Source organism: Centruroides vittatus, unplaced genomic scaffold, assembly GCF_030686945.1.
Source record: "Centruroides vittatus isolate TY-2023 unplaced genomic scaffold, ASM3068694v2 contig_680, whole genome shotgun sequence".
Taxonomy (NCBI): Eukaryota; Metazoa; Arthropoda; class Arachnida; order Scorpiones; family Buthidae; genus Centruroides; species Centruroides vittatus.
In genome coordinates this window covers 1,492,646-1,518,099 of record NW_027122427.1, presented here as the reverse complement: position 1 = coordinate 1,518,099, position 25,454 = coordinate 1,492,646, and the positions used below count along the sequence as shown (strand labels likewise).

At 30.7% G+C, this 25,454-nt stretch overlaps 1 protein-coding gene across 1 annotated transcript; it reads right to left on the bottom strand.

The window, feature by feature from the left end:
* Nucleotides 1–861: 861 nt before the first annotated feature.
* On the bottom strand, nucleotides 862–25,259 carry CCT6 (chaperonin containing TCP1 subunit 6). The gene is made up of 11 exons (XM_067276187.1): nucleotides 25,062–25,259; nucleotides 20,484–20,547; nucleotides 17,227–17,361; nucleotides 16,884–17,057; nucleotides 14,901–15,115; nucleotides 14,657–14,816; nucleotides 6,842–6,924; nucleotides 5,983–6,227; nucleotides 5,291–5,527; nucleotides 3,771–3,843; nucleotides 862–1,059 (listed from the first exon to the last, which is right to left on the bottom strand). Exons 1-11 carry the CDS (start codon nucleotides 25,196–25,198, stop codon nucleotides 984–986), a joined length of 1,599 nt encoding a protein of 532 aa, XP_067132288.1. The 5' UTR covers nucleotides 25,199–25,259; the 3' UTR covers nucleotides 862–983.
* Between the last annotated feature and the right edge of the window lie 195 nt (nucleotides 25,260–25,454).

Genomic DNA, 25,454 nt, shown 5'->3' with positions numbered 1-25,454 from the left:
CGTTTTAGTATAGCACTACACGAGTACGTACACCTAATTATATGATTAAGGTCTACCTCCCCGAACGTAGAAACAACTTTTTAAAATATTTTTGACGGTGCCCGTTACAAATTCAGGCACTGAAGGCTCGTTTTCAGTGTTGAAAAGAATTAAAATTTCTAAAGATGCAACTTGCACTGAAGTGAAACAAACAACTTGTTGTTGTTAATTGAATCAAATGCAATGGGCTCAATTAATTATGAAGATGATATAAGTCAGGAAAAAACTCTCTCTGTCCCATACTATGGTATACAGTGCTTGTTATTTCTTTTCCCAAATTATGATTTGCATAATGCTTACATTAATTATTCTATATATAATTTATTCAAAAATCGTTTATATATTAAACGACAATCAACTGCAAGAATTTCAATGTAATTAGTAGAAAAATCCAGTGAGTTGCTTGACTTTCCCGACAGAATTTGAAACAGCACGCGGCATCACCTGTTTTATTATAATTATAAAATGGCAAAAAGCTTAAAAATTAGAATTTTCAGGGTAATGATGGGTTCTTATAAAACACTGTTGGAAAAGCAATATTGTGAGTTTTGAGGATATGTGTTAATGCTTGCCTTATTTATAGTATTGCAAGATCAAATGTGTACAAAATGATCCTGGTAGCAAGGAATAACCTTGGACAGTACAAATGTCTAGCAAAGGAGTTTTGATAGTGTAAATATATTGTGTGCGCCTATTTTTTGATTGCTAATTTGTAAAGGGCACAAGTAGGTCTCCTGTGTGGATATGAAATACTCTAGTGGCAATGCTGACCTGAATAAAAAATGTTACATAGCATCTTATTTAACAATTTGTGAAAATCAATTTTTTAATTTTTAATATAAAGTTTATTACCATTAACATTGCAATGAAACATTACAGTTATTTAAATTAAATGTTAACAAGCAGTTTAATGAATAAAAAAAATCAAATGCTTTGGAGATTGCTCATTTTCCTTTAGTCGAAGATAATCCAGCACGCATTATTTCGTCCACCAGGAGAAGGTTTCCTGCTATCACAGAACTAGAAAATAAATAATAAGATATGAATTCAACAGAAGAGCCAAAATTACAGAAATGTTCTGCAGAAAACTTATAGTAGTTACTTGAAAAATTAACATTTTGGTAACTACTGTATTGATAATTGTTTTATTTTAGATGATTTATAAGAGGAAATTAAAGCTTTTGCATAACATCAATTACTTTCTGATATACAAAGTAATTGATGTTGTAGTCTAAGAAAATATTGTATTTTCAGTGCCTCACTGATTTACTTTAACCTTTGAACTAGAGATATTCCACCAAAAAGTAACTGATATGTTTGCTGCTAGGTAAAAATTGTTCCCATGATTTTAGACAATTATAAAAACTGACAGTAGCTATCAATATAACAATAAGTCTATTATTTATCAAAAAGGTCATAATTTCACTCATTAAAAAGCTTTGTCCAATCTATAACTTATATGTAGAAGTTTCTTAATCCGGAATGTCCAGTAGTCTGACACCCCCTGAAAAGTAGATAATGTTAGTATCGTGGCATGCCAAATGTCCAAAAACATGTCCAAAGACAATACTAACATGCACAGCCACACCTTTTTGTGTTTAGTATTGTGTTAAGAGGTTGACCACAGAAGAGAGATGTCATCAATCCAAGGCAAACACAGTAACTCCAGTTGCTTCTCTGGTAGTCATCCATTCAATTATCAGCAGACTGATTCAACTTCTAGGCAAACCTTGTCCTAAACCAAACTTCTGGCACCAGTATTTATGCAACATACAATATGTAGTCTGAGCTTGCAAAAGGAAGAGAATAAAAGTGGGAAGGCATGAAAAGGAAAAAGTGGTACTGATTTCTACTTTTGTTTTTCCAGTTGTCTGATAAGCCAGCAGATAATTATGATTTTAATGTCAAGCTGTTATCTGACACAAGAAAGAACAAAGAACAGCCATTATCATTTTTAGCCAAAAAAGTATCTGGGAAAATTGTAATATGTTAATTTTTGAAATTTTTTAATCAATCATAATACAGTGTTTGGCTGTACTCTGTTATACATGCTCTTTTAATCAGTCTGAAGATACTTAAACATAAAAAGCTTCAGATTTAAGTAAATCTGTACATACTCTTCAGTCAGTCTGCTGTACATTTTGTACTAGTGCAATGTCCAGGTTGCACTTAATTTATAAAATTTTGCAAAAATACAAAAACATCCTCTACTCTGATCCCTTAGGGGTCAGATTAACAAACTTTTACTCAAAAACTTTACGTACTGTACATTTCCTTCATTTAAAATCATCAATAATGGAGTTCAATAATAATTTGATTTACAACTTTTCTAAATAGCAAAACATGGAAGGCAAGACTAAATTATTCTAGTGTGTTACTACACTGAATTTGACAACTGAAATAATTTTATTAGTATGGCTGCAATCTTTATCATAAAGTTGATAAGTTTACTGTTGTCTTGCTTGCAATTAAGTTTCAAAATTGGTTCAGATGTATACGAGTGATAATTTCACGTCAAAGATTTAGTTACATTTTTCAAGCTTATAATCAAATTATTAAATGTGATTGATTATTGCAGAAATTTCTCTTAGAAAAGCTATAGTAAAAATAAATTTGCTATTTGCAAATGCAAAATCTGTCATTCTCTCAAAAACTCTGACATATGTCAAACAAAATTACCAAACACTTAATGAATATTTTAATTTAAGAATTTGCATTACATTTAAGAATTTTATTCATAAAATAAATAAATAAACCACATTGTTCCATGATCTGAGAATCACACTCGTATAACTGGTTTGGATGAGTAGATGCTTGAAATATCTTTTAGCTATATAGGTGGATTATAAAGTAAATCAAAGACCATTGCAAATACTTTGAAAAACATACAGTAGGTTTGTTATATTGTTAGCAAATAAAACAGGTAAGGTAATCAGAAAATAGATGAAGAATGCCTTTGGAATAATGATAGCTCTGCTGAACCTCAGCATCAGCGGTCAGTGTTAAAAATATGGTAGTTGCATGGTGAGAAGTCCAGGCTGTAGGTCAGGTGTGGCAAAATTGTCCAGTAAAAGTTAGCCAGTATTACTTATAGTAGCAACATATGGTCAAACATTATCACAGTGTTCAGCATCAGTATCTTCAGCAGTTAAACAGCATGACTGTTCCTGGATAGCTTTTTATATTTCAAAACGAAACATTTCAAATTATTTAATTTGAAAAACATTTAACAACGCATGCAGAGCAGTGATGTTAAAAGACCGTCAGTATTGATTGCAGAGTTTTCACAGCTAAAGCAACAGCAAGTCGTTCACTGTTCAATATTGGATGCTTACATTCTTCCAACCACTTTTTGTGCATGTGCATCTTATATAATAGCTGATTTCTAAGGCTAAGACACATCATTAATTTTAATGACTTTTAGTGCCTAGGTGATTCTCACCTTCCTAGATGTACTGCACTGGTATTGCATTCATCATTTTGAAACAGCACTTGGTCAGTTACTTTTTGAGTGAATAATTATCTCAAATTTAAAAATAAATTTTGGAATGAAAGGGAGATGATTAAGAAGCTATAGTGATTTTTATACATCTTTTTAACTCAAAATACTGTTTATCAACTTTAGTTCATAAAAGCAATTAAATGTTATAATAATCTATTAAAAAAGGACAGCAAAAACAATTTCAATTAAATTAAAAACAGAATATGAAAACCATTAAAATTATAGTTACCAAGAGTTTAGTAACTGTCTCTTCACTCTATAATTGTCTAAAATTCCTACATCTGCTGGAATGATTGCTTCACCTGTTAAAAAAATACAAATTAAGACTATTACTTCTTTTATATAACTTCAATATGAACAAAATTCAGCATCATTTTTAAAATGTATAGTCAATATATCTGATTATTAAGGATGCCAAAATCATGAACACACACAATGGCGTAAAAAATTTGTTCTTATCAGAATTACATGTAGACTAATAATTAACATGCAATTGAAAATGTTTAGCTGCTTTAGACAGTGGAAGCTAGATTATCAAAACTTAACAGGACCAGAGGTCTTTCAGATAATTCAGAAACTTGATGATTTACATAACACCAAACAAGCTATATGCATTAAAAGTTTAATGAATAAATACTGTAATTAAATTATTGCATTTGATGGTAATTAATTTACTCAAAATGTAAAGTAATATTGCATATACAATCTGGATTCGTGGCACTATAGCAATCACATGTCATTGGTCACGTGAAACTAAACTATAACTAGAAAGGTACATATTCAGAGACCACACTTTCAAAACTAAGTGTTTTGGATAATCAAGTTCCACTGTATTTTGACTCTTATGCTATTAAATGTGTTATAATTTATCATCATTATAATAAGAGGTTTTTACTATATTCTAATTATGTGGCCACCTATAGGGCATAAAATTTCTGGTCACTTAAATGAGGTTATGGAAACATTGACAATCACAACTGTAATTAGAGTACTGTACTGAATCCTGTTAAATGCTTTATTTGAAACAACTCTGTCATGTCAGATGTTCATTTTTTTCCAGTTTAAGTTTCAAAAAACTCAGCAATGGTTATTTATAACTTTTCTTTTATGAAGTACAATATAAAATTTAACGTAAAAATTATTTAGTGTTCTTTATTTTTAAAATTCTTAATGACTAATGATATACACAAATAAGAACTACTTGAAATATGTGCATAATTGAGATATTATGGGAGCACTGACCATAATATGAAAAATTTGCTCCAAGTTGGAAACTCGGGCAGCAAAGACCATTTAGCCACTTTCCCAGATTTTAGTTAAGAAAATAGAATAAGTTAAACTAAAGTACTTCAAGACAAGTTTACTAATCCTATAATCATTTTTATAGCATGTAATGATTAAAGTATATACAGTAGTTGATCATCAACATAATTACAAAAATAGTAATCATTAGAGATTAATTGATTATATTTTATGTATAATTTAATACTTTTTCACATAATATATATAACTACATTTTTAAGGAAAAAAAAAATTTATATAAACTCATCAGCGGTCAAAATCTGTGTATTGATATTATATAAATGTAATATTTTTTCCGTTCTATTTTTGTTTATAAGTTAAATAAATTGATTTAACTTTATTATATTTTATACACAACCTTTATTATTTTTATTTAAAAGTATATTTGACATAATTCATATTAAGTTATGAAGATGGAAGTTATAGATACATAAATATTATACTAACCTGTATTAATATCTAATCCCACTGGTTGTTTGGTTCTTGCATATTCTTGAAGTAATTTCACTTTAACTTCTTGAGGATCAAATCCAGCATTAGTTGCCAAAACTTTGGGAATTATCAATAAGGCATCGGCAAATGCCTGAATACCAAGCTGAACTCTTCCATCTATTTGAGATTTATATTCGGTTAAAACGGAGTTAGCAACTACTTCAAATGCACCTGCTCCTGGTATTAGACATCCTGCAAAATAAGGTAATTATTACAATAAAAATTTTATATTTTCCTGGGTTGCCACACACAACTAAGGCTATACTTTTTAAGCAAAGAAGTATGAAAAATAGTAAATTTTCAGTTTTAGACAACTTAAAAATACCAGTTCAGAGATTTGAAGATTTTAGCAAATATATTTCCACATTGTCAAATCTGGAAATAAATTTCCAAACCCGAGACAAGTTCAAGATATTAATTTGCTAATTAGCAACAGTTATCATCTTGAACTCAGCTCTGAATAATTTTGACTGCTGGCCAATATTAACAATCAGGATAAAGAACTTTTTTGAACTGCTTATTGTTTCATTTAGTATTTTTAATGATAAGCAACAAAAACAATAAGTTTAGTAGCATTTTCCCTGTGGCAACATGATTTTCTTATTAGTATGAATTTTATTAATGTAAAAAATTAAAATATTATTTACCATCTTCAATTGCATTTTTTACAGCTCTCAGTCCATCATGAACCGCATCTTTGATTTGAACAAGTGTATGCTTATTGGGACCTTTTATAAGGATTGAAACTGAATGAGGATTTTCAAGCTCTTCAACAAAAGTATATTTTTCCTCTCCTAAAACATGTTCATATACCAATCCTGCTTTTCCAAGATATTCTGGTGTCAGATCATCTACGGAATTAACAGCAACACCACCGCAAGCCAAAACTAATCTAAATTATTTCAATCATACAGAAACATCAGTTATAATTATTATAACACAATATATAAATTTATATAATTTTAAATTTTTATTAGGTCTTCTATCTAAATTAAACTGAAGATATTATAAAAATGTATAGCAATTCTTCAATTTATGCACTGTTTTGTGGAGCCATGGAAAGCTGTTTAAAAATTTTCTTTCTTGGTAAACATGAAATACTGTATTTGAAAATATGGAAGAGATCTCTATTTTAAAGTTTTTTAAATATACATCTATGTAAGAGGTTACCAATAAAAAACTTATTATGCTTATGATAGTTACATCAAACTCAAGGGATAAAGCTTACTACAGCCATTTTATTTTTAGAAGTAGGAAGTGAGAAATTTCTGAAATAATGCGGAAATTCTCAATCATTTACAATGTAATATTTAATATGTTGAAATTCAGCGAATAAAATCTTTCATGTTTAATTCATTAAATTGCATAAATGAATTTGTTAATCAATATTAAAGTATAATATATTAATATTCTGAAACAATGAATTTAGTAATGAATTATGTATTGCTGTCGGAAATGTATAAATTTATTTACAAAAATGAATAATGCACAAACTATAATTATTACCTTTCCATATTTCTTCTTTTAGCTCTACGAAGAGCAACTATTCCTTCTTTAGCAAGAAGATCTAATGACATGGGATCAATACCCTAAAATAATAATAAAACTTTTATTTATTATTATAAAAATAAATTTATTGGATTTAAAAATTTAATTTGTAACAAGGGGATAGGATAATTTTATCTCCTTATTAAATAAATCAGTTACAATTTGTAATAAATAAATACAATTGTATTACATTCAATTGAACACAAACATTTTAACAATAATTATATAAATATCACCAACAAACTAAAATTAATATTTTCTATGTATCTAAAATAAGTTTTATATTAAAATATTTGAGTATAATGCTATAAAATTGAATTTAATACTAAGTTTTATTAATTAAAATATTCACAAATAATTAAATTTGGAAGATTTTTTAAGGTCTATGAATATATATATATATATCTATCAAAATATCTCTTCAAAATGATGTCCATTTGAAGTTTGAATTAAATTATACCATCAAATTTACTAATTACTTGTAATATTGTTTTCCACTTTCAATTTTATACAAATCCTATCAACATTTTTTTAAAATTATACATAGCAGAAGCAGAACAATACTGTATTGGCTTAAATTAGTTGATGTTTTTCCAGTTTTAGAGGGAAAATTCACTCAATCTATATTCAAGCCTTAACTTTATTTTTAATCACATTTAACAGAATCAGGTTAGTTTTAGTAATTCCTATTAATCAAGTGATGATCAAAACTTTGAGGAAGGTTGCTGAAAATTTATAGTAAAATTTATTTCATTGTACAGTATAAATCTCTATTCTAATTATGAATTTATATATTCAATATGATTGTGTTTTAGACTTTATTGAGAATTTTGTGAAAATGCAACATACAATTTCAGTATCTTACCTTTTTTTATAGTCATAAAATTGCAAATAAGCTTTCTGAAGTACACACAAAACATGTAAGGAAGCCTACTACCTATACATAAACATTGTCTTGATTTTGCTCTAAATTTTATTGACAGAAAAGTAGCAATAAGTTACAATTTGTCATTTATGATAGTCATCCAATGCATATATTTCTTTCTATAAAACAAACCCTTTCAATACAACTTTCCAATTGACTAGGTATGATTTGCAAAGAATACTAAGAAAGCAATCAAAAATTCATTTATGATTATTATATTTATAAATATCTGAAAATCAGATTCAAACAATATTTATTTCTAACTAAAGTAATTTTGAAAAGAAAAATGTAATTAAATTGACTAATTTTTATAGCCACATAGATAAAAATTAATGAGAATTCCACATAGTCTCGTAAAAGTTAGAACAACAGAATTATGAGACACTGTTGAAGACTTTATAAATAAAAGCCCTATATAAAGAGCTTTAAGAGGTTACCAACAAATTGAACAAACTCTCTTCTGTCCAACAATGGAGATGAAATAGAAAACAGGAATGAAAATAAAGTGATAAAGTATTGTTTCAATGACTTTCCAATTTTCTTAATGCAAATTGCTAACTTTTTGTATGCAAATAAAATTAACAATGAAAGGACAACTTATATTCAGGTTCTAATTTTTTTCCACGTAGTAAGGATTCAAGTAAACCTACATTCGGGTCAGTACACTATTTTCCTTCCCCAAATTAAGTTGTTCTTAAGTTAATTAAAATAATGACAATTATAAAAACCTACATGTTATATTATAAAAATATAATCATAATTGAATTAAACTAAGATTTATGATTATTTAGTCATATCACTTTCATGTTATAATGAAAGGGAAATTTTTCTGAGAGCCATATTGCTATGATGACCATTTCCATTCCAAGAAATTTTGACCGGCAGAGGATTGGAAAAATCATATTTTAAGAACAGATAAGAGTAATCACTAATTAGTTGGCTATTTGACTGCACCTTGATCAGTTTGGAGATTCCTAACAGTTAAAGCTGCAAATGATTGTGGATGGAGTGTTCCTTTGATTAGCTTGTTGTATTAGGTTAAATTTTCTTTGAAATTAACTTTTTGGCCTAAGAATGGGTTCAAAGGTGGTTTTATTAAATGTAACATTTTAAAATTATATAGTGAGAATAATTTCAAAACTGGTTACATAGAGTTTCTTGTATTTCAATCATTTCTGCAAGTAATATGTTAATGTTCAAATATTTAAAAATGATTTTGTCATCTACTTAACATTAAGCATGTTACATATATGAAAGAATACTAATAAAATGACAATAGGTTCATGTCATTGTTATTTGGTAACTGTCTTCCAAGGGTCACCATTTAGACACTATTTGATGATTAATAGTACACAAAATGAATTACCAATGATCGCCTTAAAGATTGGGCTATAATTCGGCTAATTAAATGATTAATATAAAGTAATTTGTCACTAGAGGTATACATTAGGCACCATCTCTTAACTATGTCAATGATTATAATTTTTAATAAATTAATAATTTAGAAGCTTCTGGAATAAAAAAACTGACCCGGGGCAGGGCTTGAACCCGCAACCTCCGCTCGCCAATTACACCACCTAGACCTCAAACAAGTCGTCGCTTCCAGAAGTATATTAATTTAGATATAACCTTACTTGGTTAAACAAGGCACTAGCTGGGGACATTCTTTAGACCATGGGCACTAGCTCCTACGCCCATGGCCTAAAGAACATCTCCACAATGGCACTCAGCCAGCTAACATATTGTATTACCCGATGCAGTGTGTGTGTATATATATAATTAATCAACATCGCAAAGCCCGATGAGTATATATGATGAATTACCAATTACAGTCTGATCTTTAAGGTGGTGATTAGTAAGTCATTATATATACTCGTCGGGTTTTGCAATGTTGATTAATTATGATTAATAGTACATAAGTATCTTATATTTTTAAAAATTTATTCTACATCAGTGATTCTCAAACTTTTTCGATCCACCGCCCTCTTTGTTCCATAAAGTTATACCCAACGCCCCCCATGTGAGAAAGGATTGGAAATATTCTTAGGAAAACTTTTCTATGAATCTCACACTTTGTGCCCTTACCGTACATTGTTCTCAACATCTGGAAACCATTAAATGCAATGTTTCCTTTTATCCGTTTGACAGAGGAAAGGGAACTTTTACCTTTGATCACCGTTCAGTACCCTGCCTCCAGCACCCCCCTAGATTTACTCACCGCCCACAAGGGGGCGTTATCGCCCACTTTGAGAAATGCTGTTCTACATCAAGACAATGAAAACTGTAAGGAACTGAGTCCGAGCATTACAACTCACGGAGAAATAAGCACCGTAGGAAAAATCTTGCGCACTTGCGCTGCCCAGCGGAAGTAAATGGTCCGCAGAAAAAAATGGAGGGGGGAGTCCCCACACTCACTAGTAAAGAAATACTTGATAAACCGTCTTAACATCCCAGAAAATTATGATAAATACTTTGTAAACGGTTTACAAGCTTTGTCGGAAACTTAAAGCTGCCAGAAAAGAAAATTAATGTTAGCAACTAAGTATGTAAATAAGGGGAGTAACTCAGCTGAAGTGTGACGTCACCTCACAGTATAAAACCTGTACGTTAACCGAAGAAGAGAGAGGTGATTTCCAAATTGAGGCGACTTTGAGAGCGAGGTGAATTCGAAGCGAAGTATTTTCTGATAGAAGTCCAGATTGATAATTGGACGATCCAAGGTGTTATAGAGGAATTCGATTGACGATATCAAAAGGATTGAGGAAATAGGTTCTTCGTATAGTGAGGTGACGGATAGACGTTTAATTAGTAAGAGATTTTGTTCATAGTTTCTAAGTATTTGATTTGTCGAATTTTCAAAGGGGAATTAATATTAAGTTAAGCTAAGTAGCTGAGTTTATAGTCGGGTTGACTTGTTGATTTTCGTTAATAAATTTTGTTTGGATTATTGACATTTGTACATAGTACATTCTAGTTACTAATTAAATAACAGTCAAACTGTTTTTATGCGGGGGGATAGGGACCGCATTAAAAAAATAGCACGAAACTTCACGAATGGCTGTAAAAAAATAGTTTTCGCAACACAATTAAAAAAATATTTTTTTTATGCGGTCAACAGGGACCGCATAAAAAAAGTCTCACATAGAAAATAACTCAAAACCGTACGAAATAGAATTTATTGACAACAGATGTCAGCACTTGACTGCATCGTCTGGTCTATCGTCTGTTTTACATATTTTTGTCCAGGTGGTGTTTTGTTGACTTAAAACGTAAATTATTTCATTTTTCGCATATTCATGCAATAATATTACTATAATAAGTGCATTTATGCTATAATAAGTTTATTTAGCTATAATAAGTCAACGTGAGACATGACGAATCGCACGAGACTAGTCGCCAACTATACCGCACAAATAAAAAAAAAAATCGCAACAAAAAAAACCGCATAAATTAAAAATTCGCACATAAAAAACAGGTTGAACTATATTTGAACTTTTTGATTTGACTTGATATTTATCATTATTATTACTAATTTTTCGGTGCACGCTTAAAAGCCCAGGCCTGGCAAACTAATCTCGAAATCCGCATAAAGTACCCGTTAGGTTAACGGAAGTTTTACCGACCGCAGTTAGTGTCTGTTTCCTAAGATACTAAAAATAGTACTTTACAAAACTTATCAAATATTCATGTAAACATATTCAAAAGCATAAAGTATCACTTTTTAGACTTATCATACAGGAAACATTGGACACATCAGGTATGAATTTAGACTTTCTTGATATTAGTTACAAGAAAATGCATTTCAGGTGTTATACCACTCATCAGTTCTTGTCCTTTAGTACTTAATCTCAAATATAACAAGGTAATCTGTAATATCCTTCTCCAAACAAGCAATATTCTAAACCAGTGTTTCCCAATGTGGGGCCCACGCCCCACAGGGGGGGGCAATTTGATTGTTAAGAGGGGCAATTCAAAAATGGACTCATCCAGAGTTTAAGTTAACCGTATAGCTTGTGAATATTGATTTAAGTTAGTTTTAATTTTCTTTGTTCCCTTCTAGAATTTCCCGTTATAACCCTTTTCTCTTGAGGTGGGATTAACAATTCTGGGAACCACTGAAAACAAAGAGATGAACGAGGCCCTGAGGCCAGTGAAAGAGGAGAAAGGACATTCTTTGCCCAGGACTCAAGGTGGGCAGACGTGAGTTGTGATGTTCCAGGTTGTGTTTGGCAATGATGGAAAGTGCAAGAGACTTTGATGAAAGGATTGGGTTTTATCGTGGTTACAATAAAACAGTGTGGCAATTAAGTGCAAGACATGAAAACGAGAGACCTTCCAAAAGAGTTCAACATATATGTTTGGGGGCATAAGAATTTTAGAAAGGCTTAGGTGGGGCATAGCACAAAAAAGGTTGGGAAACACTGTTCTAAACTATGAATTTGAACCTGAAAAAGTAACAGAATAAAAAGCTAGAATAACAACATATTCAAAAGTAGTTCTGACAAACTTACTGCTAACTTTGTTTCTTGAAAATTGAAATATTTGAGCTAACAGACTGAACAGGTGCTTTTACAAGATAAAGTTTTTACATGGTGCAATTGTTTAGGTTCATATGTTAGAAATTAATGTTATTACAGAATTTATTTCAATTTCTCTGGCATTAAAGTGCCAATCTTTCTCTACACAAAGATGTCTTTAAAAAAAAAATAAGTAAAAAGGAGAGAGAGAGCACAATACTTAAATTACATATTCCATCAAACTTAAGGTGCATCCCATAAATGTAAAGGAACAACTTGTTATGCAAATAAAAGCTAAACTGATTATCATATAACAAAACTAATTTAATTTTCAGGTAGTTACAACTTACAAATAAACATAATACAATTACAAAATTTTTTAGTGTTTAACAACTTAACAATAAATTAATTTAATCAAAATCACATTTCTTGCTGTCCCAAAAATATAAAGGCAGGTTCAGTTTTCTAACAATAGAGGTCATACTGTACTATAGTATAACTACCACATAGTTCAAATGTTTATTTCTGTTATGTGTTGATGTAAATGAATTGGTTTTTCATCATGGGACGTGCAAAACCCTTAATGTTTAAAAAGGCAAGATTTCAGTTTTAAGATGAAAATTACTCAGCAAGAGCAATTGCAAAGAAAATTAATCGTTCTCCAACTGTAATTGACAATTCCATAAAGCTTGGAGACAAATAGGGACAAAAGAAATCAACAGGTCGACCTTCAAAGCTTACAAATAGAGGGAAATGTATTGGGGGATGTAGTATTTTGAGGAAAATCAAAATCAACCAAACCAGCATCAAAACCAGAGCTTAATATATCAAAATCTACAATTGGAAGAATTGTACTTGTCAGCATCTCATCTATAAGAAGAAGAATATTGCACCATCACTAACCTTTTCTATGAGCAAAAGCATTTGCAGTGGGCATGGGAGAAATGGGATGGACAGACACATGGAAGCACATCTGGAATGATGAGTAGTAGTTTAATTTCAATGAAACAGGTGGTTGGACTTGTTATTGGCATGATTTGAGGGGTGAGGAAGAAATATTTTCAAAATGGCAGCAAGAGGAGGCTCAGTGATGGTATGGGGTGGGTTTAGTTGGTTTGGCAAGACAAATATTCCATTCCTCAGTAGCCAAATGAATGCAAATCATTCAGCACTGGACCCAATAGACTTGAATCGCGCACCGGGAGTATATGAGACCCCTATGTGGGATAGCAGATTCAATAATAGCTTGGTTTATGTGGGCTCAACCAAACGCTCCCTGCAACAATGCTTAAAAGAACACAAGTATGACATAGACAAACAGAAACATACACCGCCCTTGCATGTGTCACCTCTGAATCTGGAATCACGGCCGATCTACAAAGTGCCTGTCTCATAAGACTCTCCCACCGCACAGACCAACTCAGAATCCTGGAGACCCTCGAAATATACAAAGCGGGATTACGAAACACATGCATTAATTATAAAGATGCGGCCAACATTTCACAAGTGTGGAAGTACTGTTATGAGGGGGAGAGCACACGGTAATTACATCACAATAGATTTATTTAACAGTTATGCGGCAACTTGCAGCAATTACTTCTCACGCGCTAAACTGTCATCGTAGCACGAGAGGATTGTTTCATTATCAAGCTCAACCGTTTTATTCGTAATTTGAATCGAATTGGATTCAATTTGCATGTTCCATTTCACACGTTGGTGTATTTCTTACAACGATATCCTGAGGAAGACCCAGAATGGGTTGAAAACATTTGATGATATATGAACTGAGTTAACTGGAGTAATTAAGGTTTTGTTGAATGAATTATATAGTCCTCCAGTATCAGATTGGTTGTTCGTTTGGATATATAACTACAATAGTCCTTCAAAAACTTATAACCTTGTAGATACACTTCTCCTTTTTTTGTTATACAATCAATTTCAGACTGTGTTGGTTATTAGTTGATTATTATTAAAGATTTGTAGCAATACTTTCTACGGTTCTAGTGATTTTGTATTATGCCTTTATATTTTTGGGACAGTGAGAGATGTGATTTTGATTTAAATTAACTTATTGTTAAGTTGTTAAACAATATAATTACATGATTTTTTAGTATGTTTATTTGTAAGGGACAGTTGTAACTACCTCAAAATTAAATTAGTTTTGTTCTATGCAAATAAAAGCTAAACTAATTATCATTAAAAATATATATAAAAATACAAGAAATAAATTAAAATTTCCAACCCAACTGAATAGGTTTTTTTATACTAAAAATAAAGTTTAAGTTAATTCAGTTTGTTTGGTTTGTTTGTTAGAAAAAATATTATCCATACCTTTTGATTTATCACAACAAAATTTTTATCAGTTCCATCACAAACTTTTTTCTTCAATTCAATTATTTTGTAAACGCGATTTTCAATAAACTGACGTTCAGCTTTCACTAACTTCTCTCTTTCTTCAGCAGACTTGTAAAAAAATCCTGAATTCACTTCACTAAAAACAAATTCAAAACACAGCAAAATTTATATACAATGCTTTAAATACTTAAACAAGTAAATCTGAATTGCATTCTTTTACCTTTTCTCATATTCTAGAGAGACATTACAAGTTAAAATGTATGCATTTCGAACGAGTTTCTTCATGTCTGGATGACGTGCACCATGATCCATAACTAGACCACGAATAAGAGAAGTATCTTGATCAGTCTTGTGTTGCATTTCCATGATCTCAACCATATGCAAATCAATTGGTGTGTTTGGCTGTTGAATAGCTAAGACTGCATCAACACACACCTATAATTGGAATATTTTCTTTATAAAATAAAACTGAGATATAGCAAGATTTTAGTAATTATTGAGAATTAAAAAGTGTTACAAAAAATATTTCTATAACAATATTATAGTATTTAAACCAAGAAATGGCATGAAAGAGAGAGGAACTATTTAATATACATTAATTTTAGTATATTTATTTACGCTTTGTTCCTGAAAAATGTATGGTAAATAATTAAAATGTTTTAATCACTTGATAAATATTTCTTATGGAAAAAATTCTGTGTTCCCAATCCAGAAGAAATTCATTCAAAATGATTATTGCAGTGTTACTTTGCAATGTGTTTATCAGCAAAAAAATAAAAAGCCTTTTCAAAGTTAAATATAGAAAATAAGATTAATTAATCTAAAAAATTATGTAATAAAACAGAATTTTGGAAACAATAGAAAATTTAATTATTTTATGAAAGACAGCATGTACGTACGTACATATAATTTCCATTGTTATCAAAATTTCACATCATCTCAAATGATAAAATTATGATTACTATATTATTTAAGAAGCCAAGTATAGAGCATACAAATGCATAAATTTATGAATCACCTCAAAAATAGTACAAATAAATATGGCATTTGTCCCATGATGCTTAAGCAGTTAAACAGTTGAGCAACTGTTACACATGGTAGCATACAAAAATGAACTTTGTAAGTGGACAAAAGCATAATGAACAAACTGAACAGTTCATAGTTCTAAATCAGATATCAAAACAGAAAATTTGGAGATTCAAATTTCTTTATATTCATGTAACAAATGTTCAGATAGCAAACCTGAACACACCTATAAAAGATATTTGATAGAAAGCTCTATCAAATATCTTTTATAGGTGTTTATCAAAGTTTATAAACAATACTTCTAACATCAAAACGTTTCACTTGACAATGGCTATCTGCTTAATTTACTGTTATATATTAATTTCAGTGTGAATGCATACATAGCAGTAAATTAAGCAAATAAATTTGTCAGAAAAATTATTCTTCTGTCTTTTTCAGGCATAAAATACAACCTGAAAAATACAAAAATTTAAATCATCTAAAGTCAGAGTACTCCAGGTTATCTTATGGAGACAAACATTCGAGGTTATACTAAGTAAGACAATTTGGTGAAAAATGAAAAACTAGTTGTTGCAGAAAATTATTGTTACTACATGGGATAATGGGTTAAAAGTCTGTTGAAATAAATATTTTAGGTTGAGGATTGAGTGTCGATATATAATGCAAGGCACCAGCATATGAAGATTGTACAACTAGCCATAATTTTGTCACTTCAGGCAAATCTGATATGCGGTAAAATCAGACCATAAACACAGGAAACAATATCGTAACTTGTACAAATAGGATTCAAACCCAGATCCTTAATATTAGTACAGCCCTTATTGTGTGGCCCTCTTGCCAACTGTTAATACTTTGTAAATACCTTTTCAGTTTTATATCCAAACACTCTTTGATGACACATAACTGGTACAATAAAACATAATATTGTAAATTACTTATTTCTCATAAGTGACATTAAAGACTATATTAGAAATGTATAAAAACAAATCTTAAGATGGTTACATGAAATTAACTAGAAAGATATTGCTCACAAACTAGTCCATATTCAAAACACAAGCTATGTTTCAGTTGAAATTCAACATCAATCTTCTTCATATATTGCATATTATAAAAAGTGTTTTTTTCTATTTTTATAAAAATGTTCTGTAAAATTTAAAAAACTTATCTAACCATATACCTCAGTTAAATGATCAGCCAATTCAGTATGCACTTTAGTGCGAAGAGATGTTCTTGCAACATTTACTAGCATGTCTCTATCCATTTCTTGAGTAATTTTCATTTGATCCAAAACTTCCAATGCTTTAGTTTTTGCTAAATCAAAGCCTTCAGTAAGAATTCGTGGATGAAGACCCTAATAGAAAATTTACATGTGTAAATTATTGATAGACTTATTGAATAATATATTTATTAATGCTTAAATTATTTGTATGTAAATGTTTAAACTGAGAATGTGAAATACAAATTGTCACAAAAATATATTTCAATGTTATACTATAAAGAAAATTACTTCTATGACTTACCTCAGAAATATACATATCTGCTTGTTTAAGTAATTCTCCTATGATCAACACCGTAGATGTTGTTCCATCTCCTACAATATCATTTTGAGCAGTAGATGCTCGAGCAATTAACGAAGCTGTTGGATGTTGAATTTGCTGAAAATAAGGAGATAAGTTAACTAAATTAATATTTTGAATATATTCAATAAGGTTTTATATTTCTTCATTGTTTGTCTATACTTAGAAATTGTTTTGTAAGAACAAAAATAAAAACAATGTCCGAGACCACCTTCAGAACAAATTACTGCATTTCAATTTTTTTTTTTACAGTATTCATTACTAAAAGAATCAATCTTCCTAAAAATTCATAAAAATTAATGTATATTTATACAGAAAATTATAATGTAAATCTTTCAAGTATATTTTAAAAATGCTTTAGGCTGGGTAAGCACATGAGTGATTTCACTGTGCCAAACCAGCACATAATCACATGAAATAACGATTTTGACAACATGATTCACAGTTAATTTCTATGCTATCTGGCAGAAAAGGAAAATATATCAAAAATGGATGATGATGATACAATCAGCTTAGTGAAAGACTCAATAAATCAATGTTTTTTTTCTTTATTTTAATCATTTTTTATCTTTATTACCTTTTCATTCCTTTTATCTAAAATTTTCAGAAAATTGTAAACTATATCTATTAATTTTTGTTAGTATATTCATCCATTCAGCTAGTCTGTAGAAAATTATGTCAAATCATCTTATGCTAATTGGCTGCAGGGCTCCAATTTGAGGGTAATTTGTATCCAACTACACAATTTAGATACTCATTTTTTCTAGGTCAATGATGTGCAGACCTGAAAGCATTCAAATTACGTGGAAAAATCACTCATGTGAATACCCAGCTTTTAATGTAATGGTTGTTTTGTATTTCATTTATTCAACTATTTAATCTTTTCAAAACTTCACATTTCATTTCTCTTGCCCAATCTTTTCCCTCCTATATCCAAACTGTAAGTTGAGCCTCTGATCAGATCTAAGCTGTGACTTAACATAACCAATAGTTAACAATGGAGAAATATTCAAAATTTCACTTTTATTCAATAGAAATTTGTTTAATATAGTCATCCCCAGATGATTATAGCTTTATAAAATTTGTTCATTCATAACATGTAACATAGGTCTGTAAAAATTATAATAGAAGAGAAATTTAAAAGGATACTTTCATTACACTTTCATAATGGTTATAAGTGGTAAACAAGTACTGATTAAAGTATTAAATTATGTCACACGAATTGATGACATTTTACATTCATATTCAAAATAACAATCATAAGTCATTGTTAGTGGACCACATGATGTTATGAGGGGTGTTCAAATGAAAAGGTAATGAAACAACATTGTGGGTATAACTGAAGTATTTATTCAAAGTAATCACCAGAGGCCTGAGCACAACTATCCCACTGTTTAATGAGCCAAAGGATTCCCTGTTCCCAGAATTCCTGTGGCCATGACAAGAGCAAGTCTTCCACTGTATCCTTCAGTTCATCATCTGAGTTGAAGCACTTCCCTTTGAATGTTTTTTGAGCAGACCAAACAGATGGAAGTTGCAGGGCAACATGTCCGGGCTGTAGGGCGGATGCTCAAGCTTCTCCCATTTGAACTTGGCCATTACACTTTGTGTAACCCTGGAGATGTGTGGATGCGCATTATCGTGGAGCAGAATCACTCCCTCCATGACAGCCCAGGCCATTTGCTCTTGATGGACTTGTGTAGGCTACGGAGTGTCTCACAGTACATGTTGCTATTAATGATTTTTTGATGCTCGAGGAATTCAACGAGTATTGACACGATGTCCTCACATGCACTGCCTGCTTCTCTCCTGCTTCATATGTGGGTGCACGTGCATGACGCACAACCACACCAGACACTACATTCGCATTCCTAAATGTTTCACTATGGTATCCCAAAGCGGCATATTCCCATTTCAACCAGTTTGGTTGTGACAACGTTTTGTACCTTTTCATTTGAATACCCCTTGTATTTCATGCTTCAATAATGTTTTTAATTATGCTACTCAATAATATCAATTTAAACGAACTTTGTTGATAACAAGTGTTTAATTTAAACATTTTAAACATTAAAATAGGAGTTTAACTTAATGTTTAAAATACCTTTATGACAACAACATGATACAGCATTAAAAGAAAAGTTATTGTATGCAGAAGTAAGTGGAAACAGCCACCAAACATTACCTGTCCCCACAGCATTTGTATTGCTTTTCTAAACTTGTTACTAATGAAATTTAATAAAACTAATTATTTAAAAACTTCTTCTTTCATAAAAATTAGCTTACCACAAATTTAAAATCAAAATCTGAGTATTAGAATTGAGGAAATATTCTATGTACCTTTCTGCAGGAAATTATGATAGAGAACAATGTCAATTGTTCACAAATTCAGCAAACCTTTGTACATAGCCAAACTTCAAGATTACATTCAATTCTCTTCTGAGATTAATTGGTCTGAGTTGGAAATACAGCAAGTGAGGATGACACAGAAATGATACATGTACTGTACAACAACAATTCTTTCTCAGTTAAGACTGTTTTTTCACTGTAACAATTTAAACAACTTGAATTCAATGATTAGGAAAATTTAGAAATGAATTCAAACTTGAAAGAAATTCTATCAAATCTACATTTTAGGAAGAGGTTTTAACTGTAAACTATTCTTAAGCTGTAAAAGTTCTCTTCATTCTAAAGTTGAAAAAAAGTGTCTTTGTGCAGTTTCCATAATATAGAATATCATCATGACTTTTGAAACAAAAAATAGCTAAAAGTGATCAGCTATCTAAAGAAAGATTAGAAAGTATAGTAATGTCTAATCAAAATTTCAGCCAGACTTTCTGTAATTGACCCTGTGTTATAAAGAATGATGCAATTAAAGCTATACCTAACTTGAATCTGCATCTAAAGAATATGTCAGCATTGCAGTTTTAATTACATTCATCTATAAAAGTATTGAAAAACTATTACAGATATTGATAAATCATGGCTTTGATGACATTTTACATTCCAGGATTGAATCTGGATGTGCAACCCAAGGAATTTTTAATATGCAATCTGTTTTGGATGTCAAGCTATCTCTCACCATAGCAGATATATATATATATATATATATCATCTTAGTAACCAGAGGGCAGAAAAAAAGAAAATAATAATAATAATAATGTTTATAAGCACAAATAATCAGTAATATGCATTATATTTACCATTTCATGTAAAAGAACATTTCCATCTTTTGTTATTTTGATGTCTCCAGCTCCAGACACTAACCTGCAAAAATCAATAATGGAAACGTCAGTTAATCATCATAACCATTATTATATGATACAAACTAAGAAGTTCTATAGACATCTATTATTTCATATTTAATCTTTCCACCTGAATTTTTGCTAAAACCAATAACAAGTTTACTGCAATATCTTCCAATAAATCTTAACCCATTTCCTCCGTGGATTGAAATTTTTAATGTATTTGAAAATATGAGTTTAAGAACCAATAATATATTTATTTGAAATGATTTAATTTACTGTTTTCGTTTGTCTTCTTCGGAAAATATTTTGAATAGTCTTATTCAGTTTCTTGATTTTTTTAATTATTCTTTAAAAATATTTAAAAAGAATATTTAATTATTCACAATAAACAAAAATATATAAAACAGTCTATTGGCATTACTGGTAAATACATTTAATTAAAGAGTACAAGCACTTTCAACAGTATATAACAGTCTTCTTCAGATAATATGGTGGATGGAACATTATAAATCTAGAGATAGAACATATCTTCAAATTGCACTTTACGCACAAGCATGGAACATAAAAATTTCAAAAATACAAAAATTGTATGCTATTACAAAATAAACGTAATATATGATGGCAATGGTTAACAAAAATAACAGAATTAATATACACAGAAATAATTGTTAAGAGCGTAAAGAAAATTTAAAAACACTGGAGCCCCCTTGTTACCAGTATGTTCTTGTCACGTAACTGAGTGACCTACAGTTTTAGCAAGTTGAACAGTGTGACCCACAGCTCTGGAATATTAAGTGTGGGGAGTTGCATGGGAACATTGATGTAATAAACAGACTCCCAAACAAACAAGATTCTCCTATTCCCCACAGCATTTTACCCAGCAAAAGTTGTAACCAAAGATGATCAAAGTTATATTCCATCACTTTTTTTGGCTAGTTCTGTTGAACATCTCCTATGTGTAATATCTTCACGATGCTCTGCGAGATGGGCATGAAGCATTTTGGTAGTGGCACCTATATACATATAATAAATTTGACCCAGTTAGTGAATTCGTAAAGGTAAAGTATAAACTCTAGACTTTTCAAAAAGTGTAACACTCGTCTCTATCATTGCAAAGTATTTTATGCAATGTGGGCTGGGGAGTTAGTGGTAGTATATACCTGAATTTTCTAAAGGCTCGGCATATACGTAAAGAAGAGGGGCCCAGGTACAGGATGGCTGGTGACACAAACACAGTTCCTTCTTAAGAAATAAAGTGGACCGGGGAAATAATGCATTTTTTACCTAATTGACCAAATAATTAAACTTGGCGAGAGAATATACAGCCCTGCACACTGCTAATTTAATGTGGGCCAGCTCTTCATCTCCCAACTGCTCATGGATAACACTTTTTTGTACCCATCATCAGTTGGGATGAAAGGTACAAAAAAGCCCTATGTATAAGCACTAATGGCCAAATTTTTGGAGCTGGTAGGCTGGAAAACAGTGGAAGGGATAATTAAGGCGGTTCAATAAATTTGTGAAAAAGAGATAAGTCCAATGAGAGATCTGTACACAAGTAAATCCAAGAAAGAGATCTTATTTTCCTCTTTAGTAAATGAGATGGTTGGGAGAACAGCTGACAAGAATGTTTAAATTGAAGTAACTCGCCCTCCAAGCCATCCCAAGCTAGCAGTACATCATCCACATACAACAGATATAAAAGATGTAATGTATATAAAGTGAGGATCAAAACACTTTGAATTGTATGGCTCTCATAATTAACTCAGCTAAAATAGCCAAGAGAGACAAGCCTATAAGCACTCAATGTTTCTGCAAATAAAAACCACCATTGAGACAGAAATAATTATTAGTTACAGATATATGTTTAAATATATGTAAAATATGTTTAATTAACTACATTTAGTTATTTTCAAACTAAATGAAGTTAATTAAACATATTTTCCAGTAATGCCATAGATAATTTTTATTTTTGTTAATTTTTAGTAAGTGGCATCCCTTGTTGCTTTTATCTCATTATTTAATCATTCTTTTTAAATATTTTTCAAACTTTAGAAATTCACATTTTCTTTGGTGTATTTGACAATTACTACTACCAATTTAGAAAATTATACAGATATGAATCTATTCTAAACATTTCAAATTTTGTCCAATCAGACACTGATCAAGAATGTACTATTTTTTCCCGACTGTGTTGCAAAAGCATATACAAAATTCATTTTGCAACATTCGTATAGATTTAAATTATTTTTATAATTCCAAATTATCGTAGTAAATTTTTACACAATAATCATCAGCTCATTTAATAATCTTATGTCAATGAAAATATAATTAGATGAGCTGATTTCTATTCATAAATACAAAATTATGTTTGTTCATTCTTTATACATTTTGACACAGTTTAAGCAGATGCAATAAGACTTTGCCAAGATCATTCTCTCATCCAGGCACTGGTAAATAACTATTTTTACTCAAATTAACTTCAATCCAACTGCAAAAGTTCCCTTTCTATTTGAACATCAGGACTGTGGCATTCAAACAGGAAAATGAAATAATAATATAAAGTTACCAGAGAGAACAATGTTTTTAGAGGTTTTGAGAATGCCAAATTTACATATTTAGTCCTTTCTTTTACAAAAATTGATTGGCTGGCTGATTACTTCATATTCAACTGTAAATTGTACATCAGTTAATTGTAGAAAATAACCAATATCTTAATATTATTTTCATTTTAATATCTGTTGCTACTTTTTGCTGGGCAACACTGCACATATCTGCTAACATATTAATAATCCAGCTTTACCTTTGTAAACCATTTTTTTATTGGTAGAACATACATTTCTATTGAATTTTAGCAATTCAAATTTTTCTTCAAATAATCTGTTAACTGTGCCATTTTTATTTTTGTCATTATTGTTTGCCAAAATCAGTAATTTTTTCAAAAACTAGATGATGAAGGTAAATGATTATTTTTCTTATCATTTGATAAGTCTTAACACAAAGTATTGCATTTCGCAGTGTACTTTAGTTGCTTTTAAACAGATGTAGTATCAGGAGAAAGTGACTTTCTTGAATGTAAATCAAAACTATTATAAAATTATATCTCAAATACAACATTGTCAATAAAAATAATGTTATCCACAATAGAAGACATTTTGCATCACAATTATACATTTTGAGCAAATTGCATAAAGCTGGTATTAGCTTGCTGCAACAGCGAGAACTTGAAAGTTTGCATTTTGGATTAGGGACAACTGGCCAAATTATTTGGAGAGTTTATTTTTTCATCTTTGACTCTGATCCTGTGGGCCATAAGAGGACCTGGAAGTTGTATAGATTGCACCCTATGGAATTTTGGGACTGAGTATATATCTTAACTCGGGACCGAGATGAGTTTGATACCCTACTTTCAGACTGAAGACCGAAACTAAAAAAGTTGTCCACTGCTTGTAGTTCAGTATACATTTCCTTTTTTTTTTTCTTTTGTTCAAGAACTACTATGAATCAATAACTAGTGATATTAAACACTGGGCGGCCTGCCGGCAGCTCCCCTCCAGGAGAAGGAGTCCATCAAGAGCACAAACAGTCGAATGCCACCTACTGGAAAACTCTAAAATGGCATAGAATGCATTGTAAAAGGCAAGAAATTGTAAATATGATAACTTTCTTATTGTTGGTCTCCGGTCCAAAAGTAGGGTATCGTTGAACTCTCTCGGTTCCGAGTTAAGATATATACTCAAAGTCCCAAAATTCCATAGGGTGCAATCTATACAACAGCCGAGGACCTTTTTCCATACCATCACGTATTTAGCCAGGCCCTCCAGGCTCTCGACAGAGGAAGCTAAGTGACAAGGCCCAACATATTTGAAATAATTCCAGAAATTTTAATGGACAGTATTTGCCTGGATTTGATCACTGATCCCCAGAGTGATAGCTTAGCCTTAACTGCTTCAATCATCTAGCAGCCAGAAGTGCTTGAATCTTTGATGGACTTCGTGGATTCAAGCACTTATAGGTTTGTCAGGAAACAAGAAAGGATCAAACACGTACAGATAAAATCTCCACGTAATTTTTGAGGATCCAATCCAAATTCAAACGCGATTCTGTTAGCAGGTTGATGTCTATTTCTGCCCACCCATCTTCGATGTATGAGGGTGTAACATTACACATCAGTAGAATAAAGTACAAAAAATGTAAATATTAATTTAATTAATGAATTATAAATAATAATCATCTTTTAAACTTAAACATCCTTTAAATTTGTGCATTAAATCTATGTAATTAAGAAAAATTATATCATCAATTAGATCTAAATATTAAAGTTCATTTGAATATTGGATTTTATGAATAAGCAATTTTTAAAAAATACCTTTAAACTAAAGAGCAGTTTCTTAATAAGTTATTTATATTTCGAATAATAATAATAAAATACAGATTTTGGCTAGAAATCTTTTTTACAGAATTTTCCTCAGAATAACGAAACACGTGTCGAGAACAAGGAGAGGCTTAGCTTCATGCCGGTCAACTACTTACATTTTCATAGTTCCCTTCGGTCCTAAATTGGTTTTAAGAACATCCTGTAGACCTCTAGCCGCACTTATATTAACTGCTAAAGCTTGAGCGTGTCTAGCAATTTCGGCTTTAGGATTTAATGCAATAACAGCAGCCATTCTCCTGATTGATTCTAGTTCTTTCTCTGACTATTTGGTAAAACGATCGCTAGACGGCAGATTGACTCATTTGAGACAGCGCCACCTAAGTTATTTTGAAAATCGAATAAAGTTTTGAATTATAAAAATTCTCTTTATAAATTTATTATTGTATTTTTTTTTATTCGTCAAATTTTTATCATAATTTTATCAACATTTTGTTCAAACTTGATTGAAAATCCAATCAATGATGATGCGGAATAATACTTTTTTTTTT

Bases quoted from the DNA above. Each gene is read 5' to 3' on its own strand.
- CCT6 (XM_067276187.1), bottom strand. From the start codon at position 25,198: ATGGCTGCTGTTATTGCATTAAATCCTAAAGCCGAAATTGCTAGACAC. The intron at 20,548-25,061 runs GTAAGTAGTTGA...TGATTTTTGCAG, and splicing joins CCGAAGGGAACTATGAAAAT to GTTAGTGTCTGGAGCTGGAG. The intron at 5,528-5,982 runs GTAAATAATATT...CTTATTTTGCAG, and splicing joins AAAAAATGCAATTGAAGATG to GATGTCTAATACCAGGAGCA.